At 44.4% G+C, this 19,842-nt stretch overlaps 1 protein-coding gene across 2 annotated transcripts in view; it reads right to left on the reverse strand.

Annotated features, from left to right (window-relative positions):
• The window catches only part of mst (misato mitochondrial distribution and morphology regulator), a 963,151-nt gene that overhangs the window by 193,522 nt on the left and 749,787 nt on the right, over positions 1-19,842 (reverse strand). For both annotated transcript variants that reach the window (XM_068373866.1, XM_068373867.1), the window contains exon 7: positions 10,361-10,471. In XM_068373866.1, the coding sequence (XP_068229967.1) occupies positions 10,361-10,471 (111 nt within the window). The remainder of the gene's footprint in view (positions 1-10,360; positions 10,472-19,842) is intronic.

A 19,842-nucleotide genomic window follows, 5' to 3' on the forward strand; every position in this document is an offset into this window, starting at 1 on the left:
CTTACTGTGAGACCCATTATGATGGTCACTAGTCCAACAGTTGACATCAACAATGCGAACTGGGAACGTTTTAAGGACACACTCAATTACTCTCTCTTTACTTATGGCGAACCCAATAACGTCTTAAAGGATAAATCCTATATAGACGAGAAAATAACTTTTTGGTATGGGAGGATCAAGGAAGCATCAGAGCTTCATATCCCCTCCAAAACGCATAGGATCTTACCTTATGCTAAAGAATCAGACACTCTTAAACTACTACAGATCCGTTATAAACAAGCCCTTCCCTTTTTATTGGGTTTAAATATATTTACAACACCATTGCATTAATATAAAGGTTATTTATATACTGCATGCAAGCGACTCTTCGGAAAAGGAAAATTCTAGGAAGTAAATTTTCCACACCTAAATATATTACATTTGGTTAAAATATACATCAAAGTGACCTCTTCCCGAAGTTGTTGAGGTGAATAATCCTCATTCTAAATTTATGCTAGCAGACAGATTTTAGAACACAATTAAAAATATGCTGTTAATCCATTTCCCAACCTTTGTGATATTGCCTATAAATCAATTAATTTGTCCAGCATTCTCACATTTACTATTCCGAGGCCGAAATAACGCTTGAACACCGAGGTGGTTTTGGCACTGACAAACCCAACTTTATATCTGTTATTGATTATCTGAAACAAGTCTGTTTGAAGGTTTTACGAACTACAACATTACGTACATCTTCCCTGACGGGTGGGGAGTGATGGCACTCCAATCCTCCAGAGAGGATTTCTGATGTCTGTTGTACTGATGTTTTGGGAAAATAAATTTCCCACATGTGTTAAATTAATAATTTTTCCATGCAAACAAATGGCAGAGTTTTTTGGGCTCAAGCCATGGCGTCCTGATGGAAGGTTCCTTTTTGGTAGCTTCCTTGGGTAAATAACTACTAAGATATTCCCAGAGAATTTAACCACAGGTTATCACAGAATTCTAACTTCTGGAGCGAGTATCCTAAAGGTTTCCCTTTTAAGACATCGTATATCAACAGGGGACGCATGTATTAACGCGCCACATAGCTATCTACACCCCGAACAGAGTTAATGCTTCGGTGTGTAAGGGCTGAGAATAGCTGGGAGCCGTTCCATAGCTAATCTCATTCGTGGCTACTACTGATACTCGAGACGTAAACAAATGGGCGCCATTGCTTAAATGACGTCACGTCCGTCTTTATCCTTTGTTCAGTAGCTCGCCCTACTTAGACGGATTTTCCCTGTGCTTTACTTATCGCTTTGCATCTACGTAATGTCGCTACCTTCAGCCTCGCCTTCTTCTGGAAAGTTGAGTACAAGGTTCCAGTATTGTTTAGTTAAGCTCTGACCGTAAAGTAAATATTACTTTCCGAGATAATTGCTGTTTTGTGGCAGAGCTGTGCCTCTACCGGACCCGCCATTTTATGGCGTCGTTGTTGTTATGCATGCCTTATTAGTTAGCCACAACAACGCTTCCGGCCTTATTTACTAATCGAATACATTAGTTTATTTAGTCTTCATAGCTAGGAACTTTTATATCGTGTTTCGACGCTTTTTATCGGTCATCGATTGACCTCATACCAGTCGGCTACTATAGCCCCCAGGCCAGAGCGCCTGTATATAAGTGTTCATGCATGATTTTATTAGTGATCCTAGGCTAAGTTATGAAGATAGTGGCATTATTTTACAATACTTTCGACCGTGATGCAAGTGTTTTTTCGCCTTCAGGGACCATATAGGGGATAGGTTAGTTAGTGTCCCTTCCTAACCTAACCTCCTTGTAGGACCCCTATATGCTTCCTTCATCCCCTGCCTTGGCACTCCCTCTGTTTAGCCTTGATTTCCTTTCTGAGTAAGGGGATCAAGTGTCTAATGGAGTATTCATCGCCTCTCAGTCCTCCCTAAGGGAATGACCCCCCCCTTAGGGTTGCGTCCGAGAGTGAGGTTAGGCTAGCCTTCCTCTATGGCTAGGAATAGTCTATGACCGTCCTGCCATAGCGATATGTCTTCTATCCTTCCTAGTTCAGGGCTCCTAGCCCTGTTCTAGGTTAGGTTTTGGAAGGTTATTCTGTCCCCTGCTGAAACTGTACCCATGCACCGTTTCAGCCTGGCGGCCTTATCTTAGGTTAGGGAGTGTCCTCCCTTTCCCTAGTGGCCGCTCTGGTACAGAACCCCTTCCTTGGAAGACTCTTCTCTTCTCCCCTCCCCACCTATCTCTTGTATAGCCTAGCCTACACTTAGGTTAGTCTATACCCATCTGTCCCCTGTCCTGCAACTCCTCCTTAGGGCGGAGTGATAGGGCTACCTTGAGCTTCCTTGTGCAGTCCGCTCTGGTACATATACCCTTCATAGTGTCCTATGGGGTTAGCCACTGGATGCGTTCTGCATGTGGAGGTCTCTCCCCTCTTGGGTGTCCACTAGCCCTCCCTTGGGCTACCCTAGCCCCCGGTCCCCTGCGACCCCAGCTCCTGGGTGATAGAGCCTGCCTCTATCATGGGTACACCCTCTCAGGGGGGGATGTTTGGATTCCATGACTGGACTTCTTACATCCCTCCCCCTGTCTCTCTCTCTATCCGGGTGCCGGTCCCTTGCCGCCTCCACTGTCGGCGATACCTGCCTCCTACCTTGGTGACTCTCCCCTACCCTCATGCCGCCAGCCCCTCCGCTTGCCGGGGGACTGTCGACCGCCGCCGGCACCCGCCGACGGCCTTCCTCCTTCCTCCTAGCTTCACCGTCCGCCTGCCGGTCGGCCACCGGAGTGCCGGCATTCACTGCCGGCAACCTGGTTCAGCTATAACCATCCTTATCCCAGTCACCAATCCGGCATCCTCCGACCGCCGGAGCCGCCGCTCCTCTGCCGGCGTGCCGCCGTTGTGCCGGCGGACGCCACCCTGGCTTTACTCTTGACTTACATTTTGTCTGTCCTAATGCCAGAAACTCTGCTGGAGCGGCCTCCGGCGTGCCGGAGGTCTGCCGGAACCTCCCGGAGGCGTCAAGGATACTTGCACCCCCTTCTCCTAGCTATCACTTGTATACTGATAGCCCTACACTGCAAACAGATAGCCTGTTTACACTCTTTAGATCAGTGCCTTGGTACTGTTCTATTAGTAATCATGCTGTCCCTTTGCATTCTTCAATATTCCAGCATGCTGCGTGCATCTTAGCGCGGCTGGTTGCCGGAAGCAGTTACCCTAAGGGACCTGTTAGCTCCCAAATTGGGGACTGAGTGATCTCAGTCCCAAACTTATCCTTGGGATTTCCATGGAATTCCATTGCCCTGTGGAATTTCAGGGAATACTATCCTGTGCCTTCGGCCATTTCGGATTACCCAGGGATAATGCTTGCGGTAGCCAGACGGGCGAGATGCATGGAGTATGTTCTCTTTACTACTTCAATCTCTATGCATCACACCCTTTCTTTAAGTTAATATTAATGATTAATCTTAACTTAGCTTAAGAACCATTCTTATGACTCCCCCATACTCATTTTCTCTTTCTTCTACAGGAGGAGCAGATGAAGTGTGACTTCGACTTCTGCGCTGTGAAACGCCCGCACTTCTACGGGCATACGGCTTGCAGGACTCACGCCCCTTGTGCTAACAAGAAAGGGGATCTGAAATTCTGGGACCCACTGAATTGTACGGTCTGCCAGGCTCAACTAGTTGATGCCTTCCATAACCCTCCCTCAGCGGAGGTCAGGGACACTTCTCGGGAGAAGCTAAGCAAGTGGGTGCGTGGCTTCCAGAAGAATGCCACCGGACCGTACTTGGCCACTGAAGAAATGAGGTCACTCTTGTTCCCTAAGGCCTCCCCTGATTCAGTGGTACCCAAGGATGTGATTCCCACTGTCCAAATTACAGTGGAACCTGATGTTGTCATGGCTCAGTCCATGCACGAGTGCCGCCTGGATTCTGAAGATGACGAACATATGTCGGACGTCTCGGAAGACACAGAGAAGACTCTTATGGCTCAAGGAGCTGAAGATGATGAAGACCAGGTGGAATACGCCGAGTCGGAGCAAGAGGTCGCTCCTCCTTCCATCTCCGCTCCTACTCCTACACCGACCGAAGTATCTATCCCGTCTACCTCCACGACCCCGGATCCCTCTTCTTCCACTCAAGAAATGATCCGGTTGATTAGAGCCGTCATGGACGACAGGTTAAAGGAGAATCAGGAGTTCATCAGGTCCATGATGGGATCCAGAGAACCGAAGAGGATTTCGGTTAAGGATCTCCCCGCTTGCTCACATGCCAACCCGTGGAGGTATGCTGAGCATATGGTTAACGCGACCGGCAGGATCTTTATCAGCGACAAGATCGGCACGGTCCCTTTGGAAGACGTGGAGTTCTTCCCAAACTTTGAGGCCTACCCGGACTGTTACGTCCGACTTCGTTCTGAACCTGCCTCTAAGGAAGAGACCGAACCGAAGGAAGAGATAGTGTTCGATCTCGCGAAGGCCCAGGCTATGCTAGCCAACACATTCAAGAGTAGGGGTTTTACCTGCTCTAAGCTTCCGGCCCTGAGCAAGAAGCACCCTACTTATGTCGCACCTGAAAATGCGGTTCTTCCATTCTTGGAAAAGGCCTTCACTGCGTGCCTTAAAGCTGTGGAAGAGGGGAAAGCCTGCCCTGCACTGGAGGAGTGCAGACCCTTCTCCATAGTCACTCCCCCTGACGCTCGACACTGGAAGGATATCCAGCACACTTTCGTCGTGGGAAAGCTAGATCCTGACGTCGCCGGACGTCAGTTTAACGAAGACCTCCCTAATCTCAACGATCACCTCCTTCGTCGGGAACAAGATACGAAGGAGAGGCTCGCAGCATCTATGTCTCACCAAGTCCAACTTGAAATTATGGCCTGTGACACCAGAGTACCAGACCACTACATGGTACTCTCCAAATCCCACATGACAACCGTGATGAAGGACTTGTACCACTTCATAAAGGCTCGGAGAGCCTGTCGTGAATTCGTGTTCGCAGGTGCCACTGTGAAACACGAACCCCGGAGGCTGATTTCCTCCAACATCTGGGGCAAACACCTCTTTCCTTCTGACCTTGTGAAGGAAATCACCGACAAAGCCGCCACAGAGAATAGGAACCTTCTCCACAAGTGGGGCATGTCAAGAAAAAGGAAACCCTCTCAGGACGACGGACCTCAACCTAAGAGGAAATCCCAAAAACAGAAACCCCAGCAACGTCAACCAAGACGTCAGTTTCCGGGACCCGCTACCTCCCAAGTGGCAGCTCAGCCACAACAGACCTTTCAATTGGTCACCCAACCGGTGTTGTCACAGTCACCGGTCTTCACCCCTGCTTTCGAGCAACAGACAACTACCTTTCGTCCCAAAGGTAGAGGCTCAAACAGAGGTGCAAGCAGAGACGCATCTCGCCGTCCCTCCAGAGGCAGAGGAGGAAACGGAGCTAGCGGCCGAGGCAGCAAGCCCTCGGGACACCAGAAGCAATGAAGTGCTTCCGGTGGGAGGAAGACTCCGCCAATTCCAGGATCGTTGGACCTTCGATCCCTGGGCACACAGCATCGTCAAGAAGGGTCTAGGCTGGAGTTGGACTCAACCACCCCCAACCTTCCAGCAATTCTTCCAACAATCAACCCCCCTTCTGGAAGAATATGTCCTAGATCTCTTGAACAAGAAGGTGATAAGGAAGGTAAAGTCCACCAGGTTCCAAGGGAGACTGTTTTGTGTCCCCAAGAAAGACTCCGACAAACTCAGAGTCATTCTGGACTTATCCCCCCTCAACAAGTTCATAGCGAACGACAAGTTCAAGATGCTGACTCTTCAACAGATAAGGACCCTTCTGCCTCGAGGTTCCTACACGGTCTCCATAGACCTGGCGGATGCCTACTGGCACGTTCCAATGAACCATCACGCTTCCTCCTACCTAGGATTTCGACTCCAAAGGAAAAGCTACGCCTTCCGGGCCATGCCCTTCGGCCTCAACGTGGCCCCTCGGATCTTCACAAAGCTGGCGGACGCCATAGTACAACAGCTCCGCCTCCGAAACGTCCAGGTGATGGCCTACCTCGACGACTGGCTAGTCTGGGCTCCATCGCCCGAAGATTGTGTAAAATCTTGCAACAAAGTCACCCAGTACCTAGAACACCTGGGATTCAAGATCAACGAGAAGAAATCTCGCCTCTCTCCAGCTCAGAAGTTCCAGTGGTTGGGAATCCAATGAAACCTTCAGTCACACCGCCTTTCCATCCCCCAGAAGAAAAGGAAGGAAATAGCAGGGTCTGTCAAGCGACTGCTGAAATCCAAACGAATTTCAAGACGCCAGCAGGAACGAGTTCTAGGCTCTCTACAGTTTGCCTCAGTAACAAACCCAGTGCTTCGTGCACAGCTAAAGGATGCCGCGGGAGTCTGGAGACGTTCTGCATCCATCGCTCGAAGAGACCTCAAGAGACGGCTTCCAAACAGACTTCGACTTCTCCTAAAGCCGTGGTCAGAAGCAAAGGCCCTGAAAAGGTCCATTCCTCTCCAACACCCTCCTCCATCACTCAACATCCACACGGACGCTTCGCTGGAGGGTTGGGGAGGTCACTCCCACCAAAAACAGGCTCAAGGCACCTGGTCTCCCCTGTTCAAGACGTTCCATATAAACATCTTGGAGGCCATGGCGGTCCTTCTAACTCTGAAGAAATTATCCCCGCCGCCCTCGATCCACATTCGTCTAACCCTAGACAACTCGGTGGTAGTTCGTTGTCTCAATCGCCAAGGCTCAAGATCGCCCCAGATAAATCAGGTGCTTCTCCCAATCTTCCGTCTGGCGGAGAAGAAGAAGTGGCACCTGTCTGCAGTTCACCTACAAGGATTCCGCAACGTGACAGCGGATGCTCTATCGCAGACAAACCCGATAGAGTCGGAATGGTCTCTAGACGCAAGATCATTCTCCTTCATCTCTCACCAAGTCCCAGAACTTCAGATAGATCTCTTTGCAACGAGCGACAACAATCAACTTCCTCGGTATGTGGCCCCGTACGAGGACCCCAAGGCAGAAGCAGTGGATGCCATGTCACTGGACTGGAACAGATGGTCCAAGATCTACCTGTTCCCTCCCACCAACCTTCTGTTGAAAGTCCTCTCCAAACTGAGAACCTTCAAAGGGACAGCGGCCCTAGTGGCTCCCAAGTGGCCCCGGAGCAACTGGTACCCCCTGGTCCTGGAGCTGCAGCCCAAGCTGATCCCTCTCCCGGGCCCAGTTCTCTCCCAACAAGTACAGAAGTCGACTGTCTTCGCTTCATCATCGAAAATCAAGGACCTTCATCTCATGATTTTCTCTCCCTAGCCGCAAAGAAGAGGTTTGGGATCTCGAAGAAAAGTCTGGACTTCCTAGAGGAATACAAGACCGAATCCACAAGACGGCAATACGAATCATCCTGGAGGAAGTGGGTCTCCTTCGTCAAGACAAAAAATCCTAAAGAAATCACGATTGATTTCTGCATGTCCTTCTTTATTCACCTTCATGGACAGGGATTAGCAGCCAATACGATTTCAACCTGCAAATCAGCCTTGACCAGACCAATTCTATATGCTTTCCAAATTGATCTGTCCAGCGACATCTTCAATAAACTACCGAAAGCATGTGCTCGCCTACGCCCAGCACCCCCACCGAAACCGATCTCCTGGTCACTAGACAAGGTGCTCCATTTCGCCTCCAACTTGGATAATGATTCATGCCCTCTCAAGGATCTGACTCAGAAAGTTATATTTCTCTTTGCTCTTGCTTCGGGAGCTCGAGTCAGCGAAATAGTGGCATTATCAAGAGAAGACGGACACATCCTGTTTACCGATACAGGAGACGTTACCCTCTCCCCTGATCCGACGTTTCTCGCCAAAAATGAATTATCCACCAAAAGATGGGGCCCCTGGAGAATATGCCCCCTGAAGGAAGATGCCTCTCTATGCCCAGTAGAGAGCCTCAAGGTCTATCTTCGCAGAACTTCGAACTTTGGTGGAGGCCAACTCTTCAAAGGAGAAACATCGGGCAGCGACCTGTCACTGAAACAATTAAGAGCGAAAATCACCTACTTCATTCGCAGAGCAGATCCTGACAGTACACCCGCTGGTCATGATCCTAGGAAAGTTGCATCATCTCTGAATTTCTTTCAGAGTATGGACTTTGAAAGCCTTAAAAACTTCACAGGCTGGAAGTCCTCGCGCGTTTTCTTTAAACATTATGCGAAACAAGTGCACGAAGTCAAACATTTTGTGGTAGCCGCAGGTAGTGTTATGAAACCTGCACCTAACTCTGCGTAGAACAGTGAGTTACTTGGGACTCTAACTCTTCGGGTGCCTATGTTGACCCTCGAGCGATACATAGTGATGTCGAAAACACTTAGTGCTTTTATAACTGTTCTTATCCCAGGTGAAATGTCATAGTTGTCACACATGTGCCGCATGCCCTGAGCATGATGTGTTTTATTCAAAGACTTGCGTTCCTCGAGAACGAGTGCCTACTAATAAACTTGAAATTCCTTTTCAGATTCAAGAGCAAGTCTTTATTACTATGTACATTATAATTACTGTAAATGAACTTTACTTATTGCTGTAATTTATTTAATTTCTGCATTTGTGAAATAAAATTTCTATTTTATTATCTGTGCGTCTCAATCAGCTCCTACTTACTATGAAATACATGCCTGTCATAGTTTTATTATCCCCTTTTCCTTAGGGCTATGGAGAAATTAAGATACTAACTCTTAATTTATATTCACTCTGATCATGTAATGTTCCAATACGAATACTTACTCTTCATACCCTGGAGATGAATCATCTTTCTCAACATACAGTGCCCAACCACCACTGGTCTGCTTTTCAGAATGTTCCTATACAAATACCAAACATTCAGCTTCATCTCCAAGTTCTTCAAGTTCTTCTATCAGGATGAATAGCCCTTCAATACCACTTTGACGTCGGCATGGCCCGTGGGAACTTCACTGCCAAGGGGGGCAGGATGCTTCTTCCCTACGGTTCTTTACCAAGATTACTATGCTAATTTGTCAATGCCTTGGCACTTACTATTAGGGGAAAATCTACCACGATACATTGATTCTCTGGTATTCTTCCATCAGGACGCCATGGCTTGAGCCCAAAAAACGGATTTTGAGCGAAGCGAAAAATCTATTTTTGGGTGAGATAGCCATGGCGTCCTGATGGACCCTCCCTGCTACTTCGTCCAGTTTTAAGGTCCCACCCTGCTCTGCTGTATCATGGTGATGGGCAAGCAACTGGCTTCAGGATAAAGACGGACGTGACGTCATTTAAGCAATGGCGCCCGTTTGTTTACGTCTCGAGTATCAGTAGTAGCCACGAATGAGATTAGCTATGGAACGGCTCCCAGCTATTCTCAGCCCTTACACACCGAAGCATTAACTCTGTTCGGGGTGTAGATAGCTATGTGGCGCGTTAATACATGCGTCCCCTGTTGATATACGATGTCTTAAAAGGGAAACCTTTAGGATACTCGCTCCAGAAGTTAGAATTCTGTGATAACCTGTGGTTAAATTCTCTGGGAATATCTTAGTAGTTATTTACCCAAGGAAGCTACCAAAAAGGAACCTTCCATCACGACGCCATGGCTATCTCACCCAAAAATAGATTTTTCGCTTCGCTCAAAATCCGTTATCTAGTCACACCTTGACTTGGACTAACATATCATCCAAACTCTTATCGAATTGGATAACCTTAGTCGAATAGTAAAAGAAATTGTAATACTATAACACGTGATTTTCATGTAAAAAATTAAGACCAAAACTTCCTTATTGGTAAGTGCTCATAAGGTTAAGCAGAAATTCCATATATCTGTAGGACATGAGTACTTAAGTATAGATAGAAAATACCAGTGAGCAAAGATGTGATTAATGCTATTGGGAGACATTCTTTCCTTTTTTAAAACTACATTTTATAATCTAAACATCTATGAAGCCTCACAGCATCATGAATATTTAGTTTCATCTCCTAATAAAATTACATATCATAATCAATATTTACTCTTGAAAAATTCCATAGATAATCAAAATGTCATCGGTCACAAAGACTATAGCAAGGCGTTAATTCAGACATTCAAAATACTATATCTCACTTCTACTACTAATCCTACTGCTAAGGTAAAGAAAGAAATTAAATCAGTGCTTGAAATACAGAGAACATTCAGATTCCTTTCTGATGTATCTCTTTCACACACAAATATACTGTAGTTACCTTGTCTCTACACCATCTCTTACCAAGAAACTTGAATGCATGATATATAATAGAAAAAGTTTCAAGTAACAATTAAAACTTCCCTCAATTACAACATATTCTTCAGAAAATATACCTACTTTCAGAGACAAGTGAGGAAACGTTATATATGGTGCTTCAAAATCTAGGCACTGCTGACGAAGACTTAGAGGTAAAAGCATACTTGAAAGACTGCTGCACATTGTGTACGCCTGAAAAATATTTAAAAATAGAATAATATACATACATAAAAATTCTCTATTATTAGGTAGTTATGAGTTAATTTACTACTGAAAACTTGAATATTTCTATCTCCATTTTTTAGCTTTGTCCTAGCCAAACGATGTGAATAAAAATTCTCTTTTGCTAAATCATCCTAATGAAATTTGCCTTAACGGTGCCATACTGAGATAGCCTACCAATCCTATTTGGCTGAATGACCATCCACCGGGCAGAATTTATCATTCTTTATGTTTTTAGAGATCTGTTGTAATGGAACCTTGCTTCAGGAAAGTGTGGGGAAGTTATTGTAAAGTGATAGGTTGTACTGGAAAAAAAGTGTGGGAAATGAATTTGATACAACTTCTTCTCTGAGACTGTTAAAACCTAGCTATTGCTATTAAAGGTCCACTGAGCACATATCAAGAGACGCATTTTAAGTGTAATTTATAATAAATGGAATTCTAATCATAAAATTAATTTCTATACGTATCTTGTAGTCACAATGCTAAAATCGCTGAAACCACTGGCCATCCGACCTCTGATTAAAAAAAAAATCCCTATCTCTCCCCATCACCTACTCTCCTGTGTGCCTAGTAATCCCAATAGATGGCACTCTGGGAGAAACATTAACAATAGGCATACAATTATGACCAGTATTTCATATGATCAGAGTTGTCATGAACTTTAAGTAGCCAAATATTTGGAGAAAGGAGAGAAGAGCAGAGCCCTTCATCAACAGTGCATGCGTTTGGTCTGGTACAAGAACAAGCACCTGTAGCAGAGCATACCTCCTACCGAGTCACTTCCGGGGTCAGAGTCTTACAATCGGTCTGCCTAGACTTCATCAATGACTTCTGCTTAGAAGCATAAACATCTGAAGATTTTAATGAACATGAGGAAGATAACGCATGTTCTTCACTCTTCGGAGTTGAGGTCTGGGGACCAACAACGATGCTCCCATGGGGGAACCGTACATAGTAGCCTCATCTGCACCAGAAGAGACCACACCAATAGGTGCCATGCCCTCCAGCACCTCCAGAGGGGTAACAAGAGACAAGATAGTCATAGCAGAGTTAAGCTTCAAAAGACCTGGTGACGGCCAAAACTTCCAGCAACTTCCTTGCTAACGAAGCATTGGTAATGCCCAAGGAAGACCAAACTTTCCTTGGGTTTAGCTTTGCGTTGGTCTGCACAGTCACAGGAAACCCTTAAAAGGAAGACAGAGAAATAGGACCTTCAATTGTCACATGGGGATGACTGTGAACGTGCATAGGCATGTCCTCTATGAAACAAACTGACGAGGATCAATGACAGTATTGGACATAAAGCTGCCAAACACTTTATTGACATTACCCCATCTATGTTTCCCTAAATACCATCTTCATGAGGTTGTTGGACAGATCTCAAATGTCATCTGGATTACATCTATCTTCTGGACCAAGGAAAGTCCATCTATGATACAAGCAAAAAGGTTGATGTCTTGAGATTCAATCTGTTTTGTTCCTGGACGGGTGAAGCAGAATCAATAAAACTTATGCCTTGCTCATCCTCTTTTAATAAAGGCTAATTATGAGTATAGAATTTGGAAGTGGAGTTTGGAAGCATTTCCCCAAACCCCTAATCATGTTGGGTGTAGCTGGTGTCTTGAAAATGGAGAACTGAACATTTTCCATGTCACGTCCGTGTGTGTGTTTTTATATGCTGTTACATTATTTATTTTTATTTCAGTATATTATCAGTGTTGGAACTCATCTTTTTGTTCAGTGACCCCCCCCCCCTTTAGTAGTTGTTAACTATTGAACAACCGTTATTAACTTTTGTTTTGTTTACTTTTGGTTGGATCGGACTAAGGGTGTCAGCAACGGAGTTGTGGTGGGATTGCCGAGTGTTCAGGACGGTAGTTTGGGCAATATTTTCTCCCCTACAAGACGTACGCTGCAGCGATCCATATTAGCGAAATTCAAGTTTGACTTCTTTGAGGATTTAGAGGGTGAGGAAAGTGTCACTCGCGACTGCTTTTCTTCTTGACGTCGGCACGTACACGTTTTCTGTCAAGCACGTAAGTCACGTGCGACTTGTCTTTGCTTTTTTATATCCCCTCTCGTGCAAGGAGCGCACATAGAGGTGGGGACTGACGTAGGACCCCAGCTCTGTAGGATTTGCATCCGTTGTACCTTGCCGTACCTCGCCATGATCAAGGATCTTTGTGCTGCATTATACATTGGGGGTTGAATAGCCCGTGAGGAGCCATGTAGGGAGCCATCCCATAGCTAAGAGGTTTTCCCCTTTTACGTGCAACCTCGAGTATCTTCGTTTGCAAGAATTAATTTCATTGGAGAGGGACATTGCCCTCGTAGACGTTTTAAGTTGATTGTGGCTGATCTACTGCGCTTTTATACTTGCTCAGAGATGAGTTGTGTTGGTTTCTACCATTATAGGTGAGGCGTAAGGTTTGATATATATATATATATTTATAAATAGATGTATCTTGTCGTGATTCTCTTTCAGGGAAAATTTTGCTAATTTTGTATATGTCTTGTGGGTATTGATTATTTAGTTAGGTAGGTAGGATTAAGGTTTATTCATTATCCCATTCATCTCTGATTGTTTTGTTAGAATTAAGGTATAGTCTTTGGGGCCCGCTCTAGTTGAGCACATAATCATGATGTTTAATGTTTTAAGTTTTTGCATTCATTCTTTATGCTTAGTGATTAAGTTTTTGGTATTTATTTTTGCATGAAATTAAGTTTGTTCCTGTAGGATTAAGTATTTCCTTGTACATTTTTATGTATGTTCATTTAAGTCTTTGAGATGACTTGGTACAAGGTTATTTTAGTTTTAAGGTCTTAGTCTTAAGGTATTAATTTATTGTTATTAAACTTTGTTCATTTTCTTGCTGTTTGACTGTTGCCTCCCCATTCTCTGTACTTGCATATTTACCGCCAACTGTCTTATTTAATATCCAACAAAGAATCTGGGTCACGGCCTACCCAAATCGGGTCGTGACATTGTGGCGACCGTGACAGGATAGTTTGCGGGTGCATACAGAGATTGTGGTGGTGGAGCATCACTGAGGCTTTCGGTCATTGTTTGATATAAGTGTGTTTTTGTAAATTAGTTGTTGTCATAATGGAGGGTGTTGTTTTTGACCCAAGTGCCTTTTTAGGGTCCGTAGATTGTGCACAGTATGTCCATGTACTGAATAAGAATTATTTGTTGCAATGTGCTCGGTGGTTAGGTCTAACTTTTAAGGCCTCCGCTACTCGTGCTCAGATACTGGAATTGGTAGTGTCCAAGTTGCCCTTGCTTGCCAGTGATGAGGAAGGAGTAACTTCCGATGGCAAGTCTGACTCAGTGTCTGATGGCATGTCCGAGGAGGAGAGAGAGGAGAATGTAAGTGTTAATCCTGGTTTATCTTTGTTTGAGGATCCGTCCCCGGTGAATCTCTTTTATAAGGGTCCAGCTAATTTTCCCTTAAAACCCAACACCTCTACTAATCCTTTTATTTCAGGAGGTAGGCAAGTAAACACCATTAATGCTACTCCTTTTAACCAAAGTCCAGGAGGAGAGGAGTATCAGTTAATTTGTAAGCGGATATAGCTTTTGAAACTGGAGCATGAGGAGAGTGAAAGGGTCAGGAAACACGAGCTTGAAATTATTAGGTTGAAATGTGAGTTGGCTAGGTGCCAAGCAAGGTCTCATCAAGTTATTTCTCCTAATGTGTTGAGCTAGGACAAATTTAATATCGGGGCTGCGTTGAAGTTAGTCCCTATTTTCGAGGAGAGTAACGTTCCCGAATTCTTTAAGGCCTTTGAGAGGGTTGCAACTCGTTTGGTTTGACCTCGAGAATTCTGGACAGTTATTATCCAGTGCAGACTGGTAGGGAAAGCCTTAAGAGTGTATAATGCTTGAGGAAGGCATTGCCCAGGACTATAATAAGGTAAAGTCTCTGGTACTTAAGGCGTACGATTTGGTACCTGAGGCTTATCGGTTGAAGTTCAGGATGGTAAATAAGCCCCCTTCCATGACCTTCGTGGAATATGCTCGTCTCAAGGAGGAACAATTTGACGACTGGGTGAAAAGTCGTCAGGTTGGGACTTTTTCCTCCTTGAGAGAGCTCATGTGTCTTGAGGAATTCTAGAAGGTTTGTGGAAGGAAGATGAAATTACACCTAGAGGAGGTGAAGGCTGTTAATCTTCCCAATGCGGCCCAAATTGCAGATGAGTTTGTTCTAACCCATAAGGCTGGGTCAAGTAGTTTTAGTTTTATTAATTCATCCTCTCCTCATTTCAGGCCTCCTAAAGTAACCAGCCCGGGTAGAAGTTGGTCTAAGAATAATAACCCGGTTAATAAGACTTTTAATCAAACCTTGTCTTCTCCCCCTAATAAGCAGGTAACTCCTGGAAAAACAGGCATTTTTCGCGGGAACTGTTTCTGGTGTAAGAAGCCCGGACATCACCAGGCTCAATGTTTTGCCCGGAAGAATTATTTAAGTCAGAACCCCACCAATCCCGCTAGTCGGTCTCCTGTATTAGCGGTAGCTAGAGTAGATAACATGGGGTCTCATACTAGCCAGGAGAAAATCAATAATCCCTCAGATCATGGCATATCTTCCTCAGTAGATAAAACTAAACCTTCTTTGTGACCTTTTAATAAATATGTACACGAAGGTAAGCTGAAGACGTCTTCTGGCTCATTAGATCTTAAGTTTCTAAGGGATATCGGGTCAGCTAGGTCCTTAGTATTAGCTAGGTCATTAATGAACATGTGCTCTCTTTCAGGTGAATATGTAGTTCTGGGTGGATTCCCTGACAATTTAGTATCGGCGCCTTTAATTCGGGTAGAGTTGTCTTTCCCTGAATATAGTGGCCGTATTGAGCTGGCTGTGGTAGACAGTTTGCCAGTCCCAGGGATTGATGGCATTTTGGGAAATGATGTGGGAACAGACACTCAAGGACATGAGGTGTTTCCCATTGTATCTATCACTGCTTGGCCAGTGACGGCAACTACTCGTGCTGTGGCTAAAAAAGGCTGAAGTTGATCTAGACTCGGATATTAATTGTAGTAGTTTAGAAGTAGACATAGACGGGCCCGGGTCAGTAGCATGTAGAAATAGTTTAGAGTTTTTTAAGATGTTGAAACCCGATTGTGACCGAAAATCCTTTATTCAAGCTCAGAAGGATGAATTTGATTTTGAGCTTGGAGGAACGGAGGACTTATCCAAGCCTAGGTTCGTGGTGTACGAGGGGCTGTTGTATCGTCTGGGCCGTCTGTTGACTAGGCCGGCGCTCTCGGCCTCTGGTAACGAACAGATGGTTGTTCCCACCAAGTATCGGGAGACGGTTTTGAGTTTGGCTCACGAAGATCCTTTTGCTGGCCACATTGGCATAGGTAAAACTTTTCAGAAGGTGGCCAAGAGATTTTGGTGGCCGGGGATGAAGTCTTCGGTAAAGAAATATGTTACCATTTGTGAAACCTGTCAGGTGATGGGGAAACCTAATCAAGGGGTTCCTAGGGCTCCTTTACATCCAATTCCTTCATTAGGTGAACCATTTTCTGAATTAGTAGTTGATGTAGTTGGTCCATTGCCCCGTATTTAAACAGGTTTCGTGTATGTTTTGACAATTATGGATAGGGCTTCCAGATACCCGGAAGCAATCCCTATGAGGAAGATAACATCTAGGGCAATATTTGACAAGTTAATGGATTTTTTTTCCAGGTTTGGTCTTCCTTGTAAGATTCAGTCTGACTGTGGCTCGAATTTCACAAGCAAGATCTTTTGGAGTAAGTGTGCTGAATTGGCCATTCAGCACCTTACCAGTGTACCGTATCACCTGGAAAGTCAGGGGGTGGTGGAAAGATTTCACCAGACCCTTATGTCAATGTTAAAAAATATTGTTTTGAGCAAGGAGAGGAGTGGGATAATGGTCTTCCCTATGCTCTCTTTGCTATCCGTAATCTTCCCAATTCCTCCACAGGTGCCGCTCCGTTTGATTTGGTCTTTGGACACAAGATTCGTGGTTCATTAGAGATTTTTCATGAGTTCTTGGAGTCCAGGGAAGTGATTGATCAGAGCGTAAATGAAGTATTAGATAGCCTGAGAAGTAAGTTATCTGTGGCTTGGCCATTTGCTAAGGAGAATTTAGCCTCTGCCCAGGGTAAAATGAAGGCTAAGTATGATAAGAAATGTAAGGTACGTTCTTTCGAACCAGGTGATTTAGTCTTGGTTTTAGGTACAGATCTCGGTGACTTTCTCGAGCCCAGATTTAAGGGGCCTTGGAGGGTATTGAGGAAGTTATCCGAGGTCAACTATGAAATTGAAACACCTGGTACTCGGAGGAAATGCCGTGTATTTCATATTAACCGTCTAAAATCTTATTCCTGTGGTAGTGTCGAACCCAAGAGGGTACCTTTGGAGTCGGTAGCTACTATTTTGGATTCTGTTAATTATTTAGAAGAGGATGAATTATGTTAGGTATCTGCAGATGCTCTTAATACTAACTTTCAAAGTTTAGAGTTATTAGAATCAGGGTTGAAGCATCTGGAGGCACCTCAAAGAGAAAATATATTAAATTTAATAATGTCTTTCCCTAATTTATGGCAGGATTCTCTGGGGCTGACTGGTCTTCTCCAACATGATGTAGATATTGGCGATGCTTTGCCAGTAAAGCAGAGTGCGTATCGACTGAACCCAGAGAAACGAGACTTCGTCGAGATGGAAATAAAATACATGTTGGAGCATGACCTCATCCAGTCCTCCATTAGTCCTTGGAGTTCTCCTGTGGTGTTAGTAAAGAAACCCGATGGTGAGTTTAGAATGTGCGTCAACTATAGAAAGGTCAACGTACATACTAAAAGTGATTCTTTTCCTCTTCCCAGAATTGACGACTGTCTCGATCAGATAGGACCCTCCAAGTTCATTACTAAATTAGATTTGTTGAAGGGGTACTGGCAGGTTCCTTTATCTGATTGAGCCAGAGAAATTTCCGCTTTTGCCACTCCATTTGGGTTGTATGAGTGTAAAGTCATGCCTTTTGGATTGAAGAATGCCGCTTGTACCTTCCAAAGGCTGATGAATAGAATTATTTGCGGTTTAGATGGTGTTGAAATTTATATTGATGACTTGGTGGTCCACAGCGATGATTGGGAGACCCATGTGCGTCGTTTGAAGCGGGTATTTGAGGTCTTACTTGAGGCTGGTTTAGTGGTAAATTTGAAGAAATGTGAGTTTGGGAAGGCCAAGGTTAGCTATTTAGGACATGAGGTAAGTCTTGGGCAGGTCACTCCTAAACGAGCTAACCTGGATGCCATAGTAGGATTGAAGAGACCGTGTAACGTCAGACAAGTGCATCGGTTTTTAGGAATGTTGGGGTATTATAGGCGGTTTGTGCAGAACTTCTCTGACCTTGCTCAGCCTCTGACGGACTTGTTAAAAAAGGGTAAAAAATTTATGTGGTCAGTGGATTGTGAGAAGGCTTTTCTCAAAATGAAAACTTTGCTGGTTTCCAATCCCATATTAACCTCCCCTAATTTTCAGGAGCCATTTATAATAGCTGTGGATGCTAGTGATGTGGGCATAGGCGGAGTTCTCTTCCAACGAGGTAAAGATGGTATAGTACGCCCCGTTTCTTACTACAGTCGTTAGCTGCTGGCGGCAGAAAGAAAGTACTCTACCATTGAGAAAGAAGCTCTAGCCCTGGTCCGCACCTTGGTACATTTTAAGCCCTACGTCACCAATTTCTCCTTCCCAGTAGAAATTTGGACGGACCACAACCCGTTAGTATTTATCGAGCGTATGAAGGGCGCTAATCAAAGGATTCTAAGGTGGGCTCTTGAGTTGCAACAATTTCCTCTAGTTATTAAGCATGTTAGGGGAGTGGACAATTGCATCCCAGACACACTATCTCGGATGTAGGTCGGTATAACTCTGCTCTGTTACCTTGGTCCCGATCACGCTCCTTATGTATTGTAGTAATAAGTTTTTGTCGTTAATTAATCAGTATTTTTTTTTTTGTTGCCCCGAATGTTTATTGTAGGAAGTCAGAAGGATTTTGAGGGGAGGGCTAAAAGTTGACCGCTCCTCTGATTTTGGACAATCTAAGTTTAGATTTATTGATGGTTAAAGTCTGCCTCTTATGTGAAAATTTTTGGTCAATGATTATTGGAGGTTTATGTTCAAAGTGTAGTTTGATCCTCGTACTGGTACATTGCAGGAGGTGGGATGTATCTTATTCCTGGAAGTGCGTAATTTGTCATAGTGATTAGTTTTAAGGTAGTATTGGTTTAGTTGTAAGATACCCTTTGTTTTTTTTTGGGGGGGGGGTAAGGTAATTTTCTTAGAATTTCTCTTTCATTATTTGTTATTTACTTGTCTAAAAATTTTATTCCATTAGAATAATTTTTTTTTTTGAAGGAGGGAGGTGTCACGTCCGTGTGTGTGTTTTTATATGCTGTTACATTATTTATTTCTATTTCAGTATATTATCAGTGTTGGAACTCATCTTTTTGTTCAGTGACCCCCCCCCCTTTAGTAGTTGTTAACTATTGAACAACCGTTATTAACTTTTGTTTTGTTTACTTTTGGTTGGATCGGACTAAGGGTGTCAGCGACGGAGTTGTGGTGGGATTGCCGAGTGTTCAGGACGGTAGTTTGGGCAATATTTTCTCCCCTACAAGACATACGCTGCAGCGATCCATATTAGCGAAATTCAAGTTTGACTTCTTTGAGGATTTAGCGAGTGAGGAAAGTGTCACTCTCGACTGCTTTTCTTCTTGACGTCGGCACGTACACGTTTTCTGTCAAGCACGTAAGTCACGTGCGACTTTTCTTTGCTTTTTTGTATCCCCTCTCGTGCAAGGAGCGCATGTAGAGGTGGGGCTGACGTAGGACCCCAGCTCTGTAGGATTTGCATCCGTTGTACCTTGCCGTACCTCGCCATGATCAAGGATCTTTGTGCTGCATTATACATTGGGGGTTGAATAGCCCGTGAGGAGCCATGTAGGGAGCCATCCCATAGCTAAGAGGTTTTCCCCTTTTATGTGCAACCTCGAGTATCTTCGTTTGCAAGAATTAATTTCATTGGAGAGGGACATTGCCCTCGTAGACGTTTTAAGTTGATTGTGGCTGACCTACTGAGCTTTTATACTTGCTCAGAGACGAGTTGTGTTGGTTTCTGCCGTTATAGGCGAGGTGTAAGGTTTGATATATATATATATTTATAAATAGATGTATCTTGTGATTCTCTTTCAGGGGAAATTTTGCTAATTTTGTATATGTCTTGTGTGTATTGATTATTTAGTTAGGTAGGTAGGATTAAGGTTTATTCATTATCCCATTCATCTCTGATTGTTTTGTTAGAAT

This window comes from Palaemon carinicauda, chromosome 5, assembly GCF_036898095.1.
Source record: "Palaemon carinicauda isolate YSFRI2023 chromosome 5, ASM3689809v2, whole genome shotgun sequence".
In the NCBI taxonomy this organism is placed as follows: domain Eukaryota; kingdom Metazoa; phylum Arthropoda; class Malacostraca; order Decapoda; family Palaemonidae; genus Palaemon; species Palaemon carinicauda.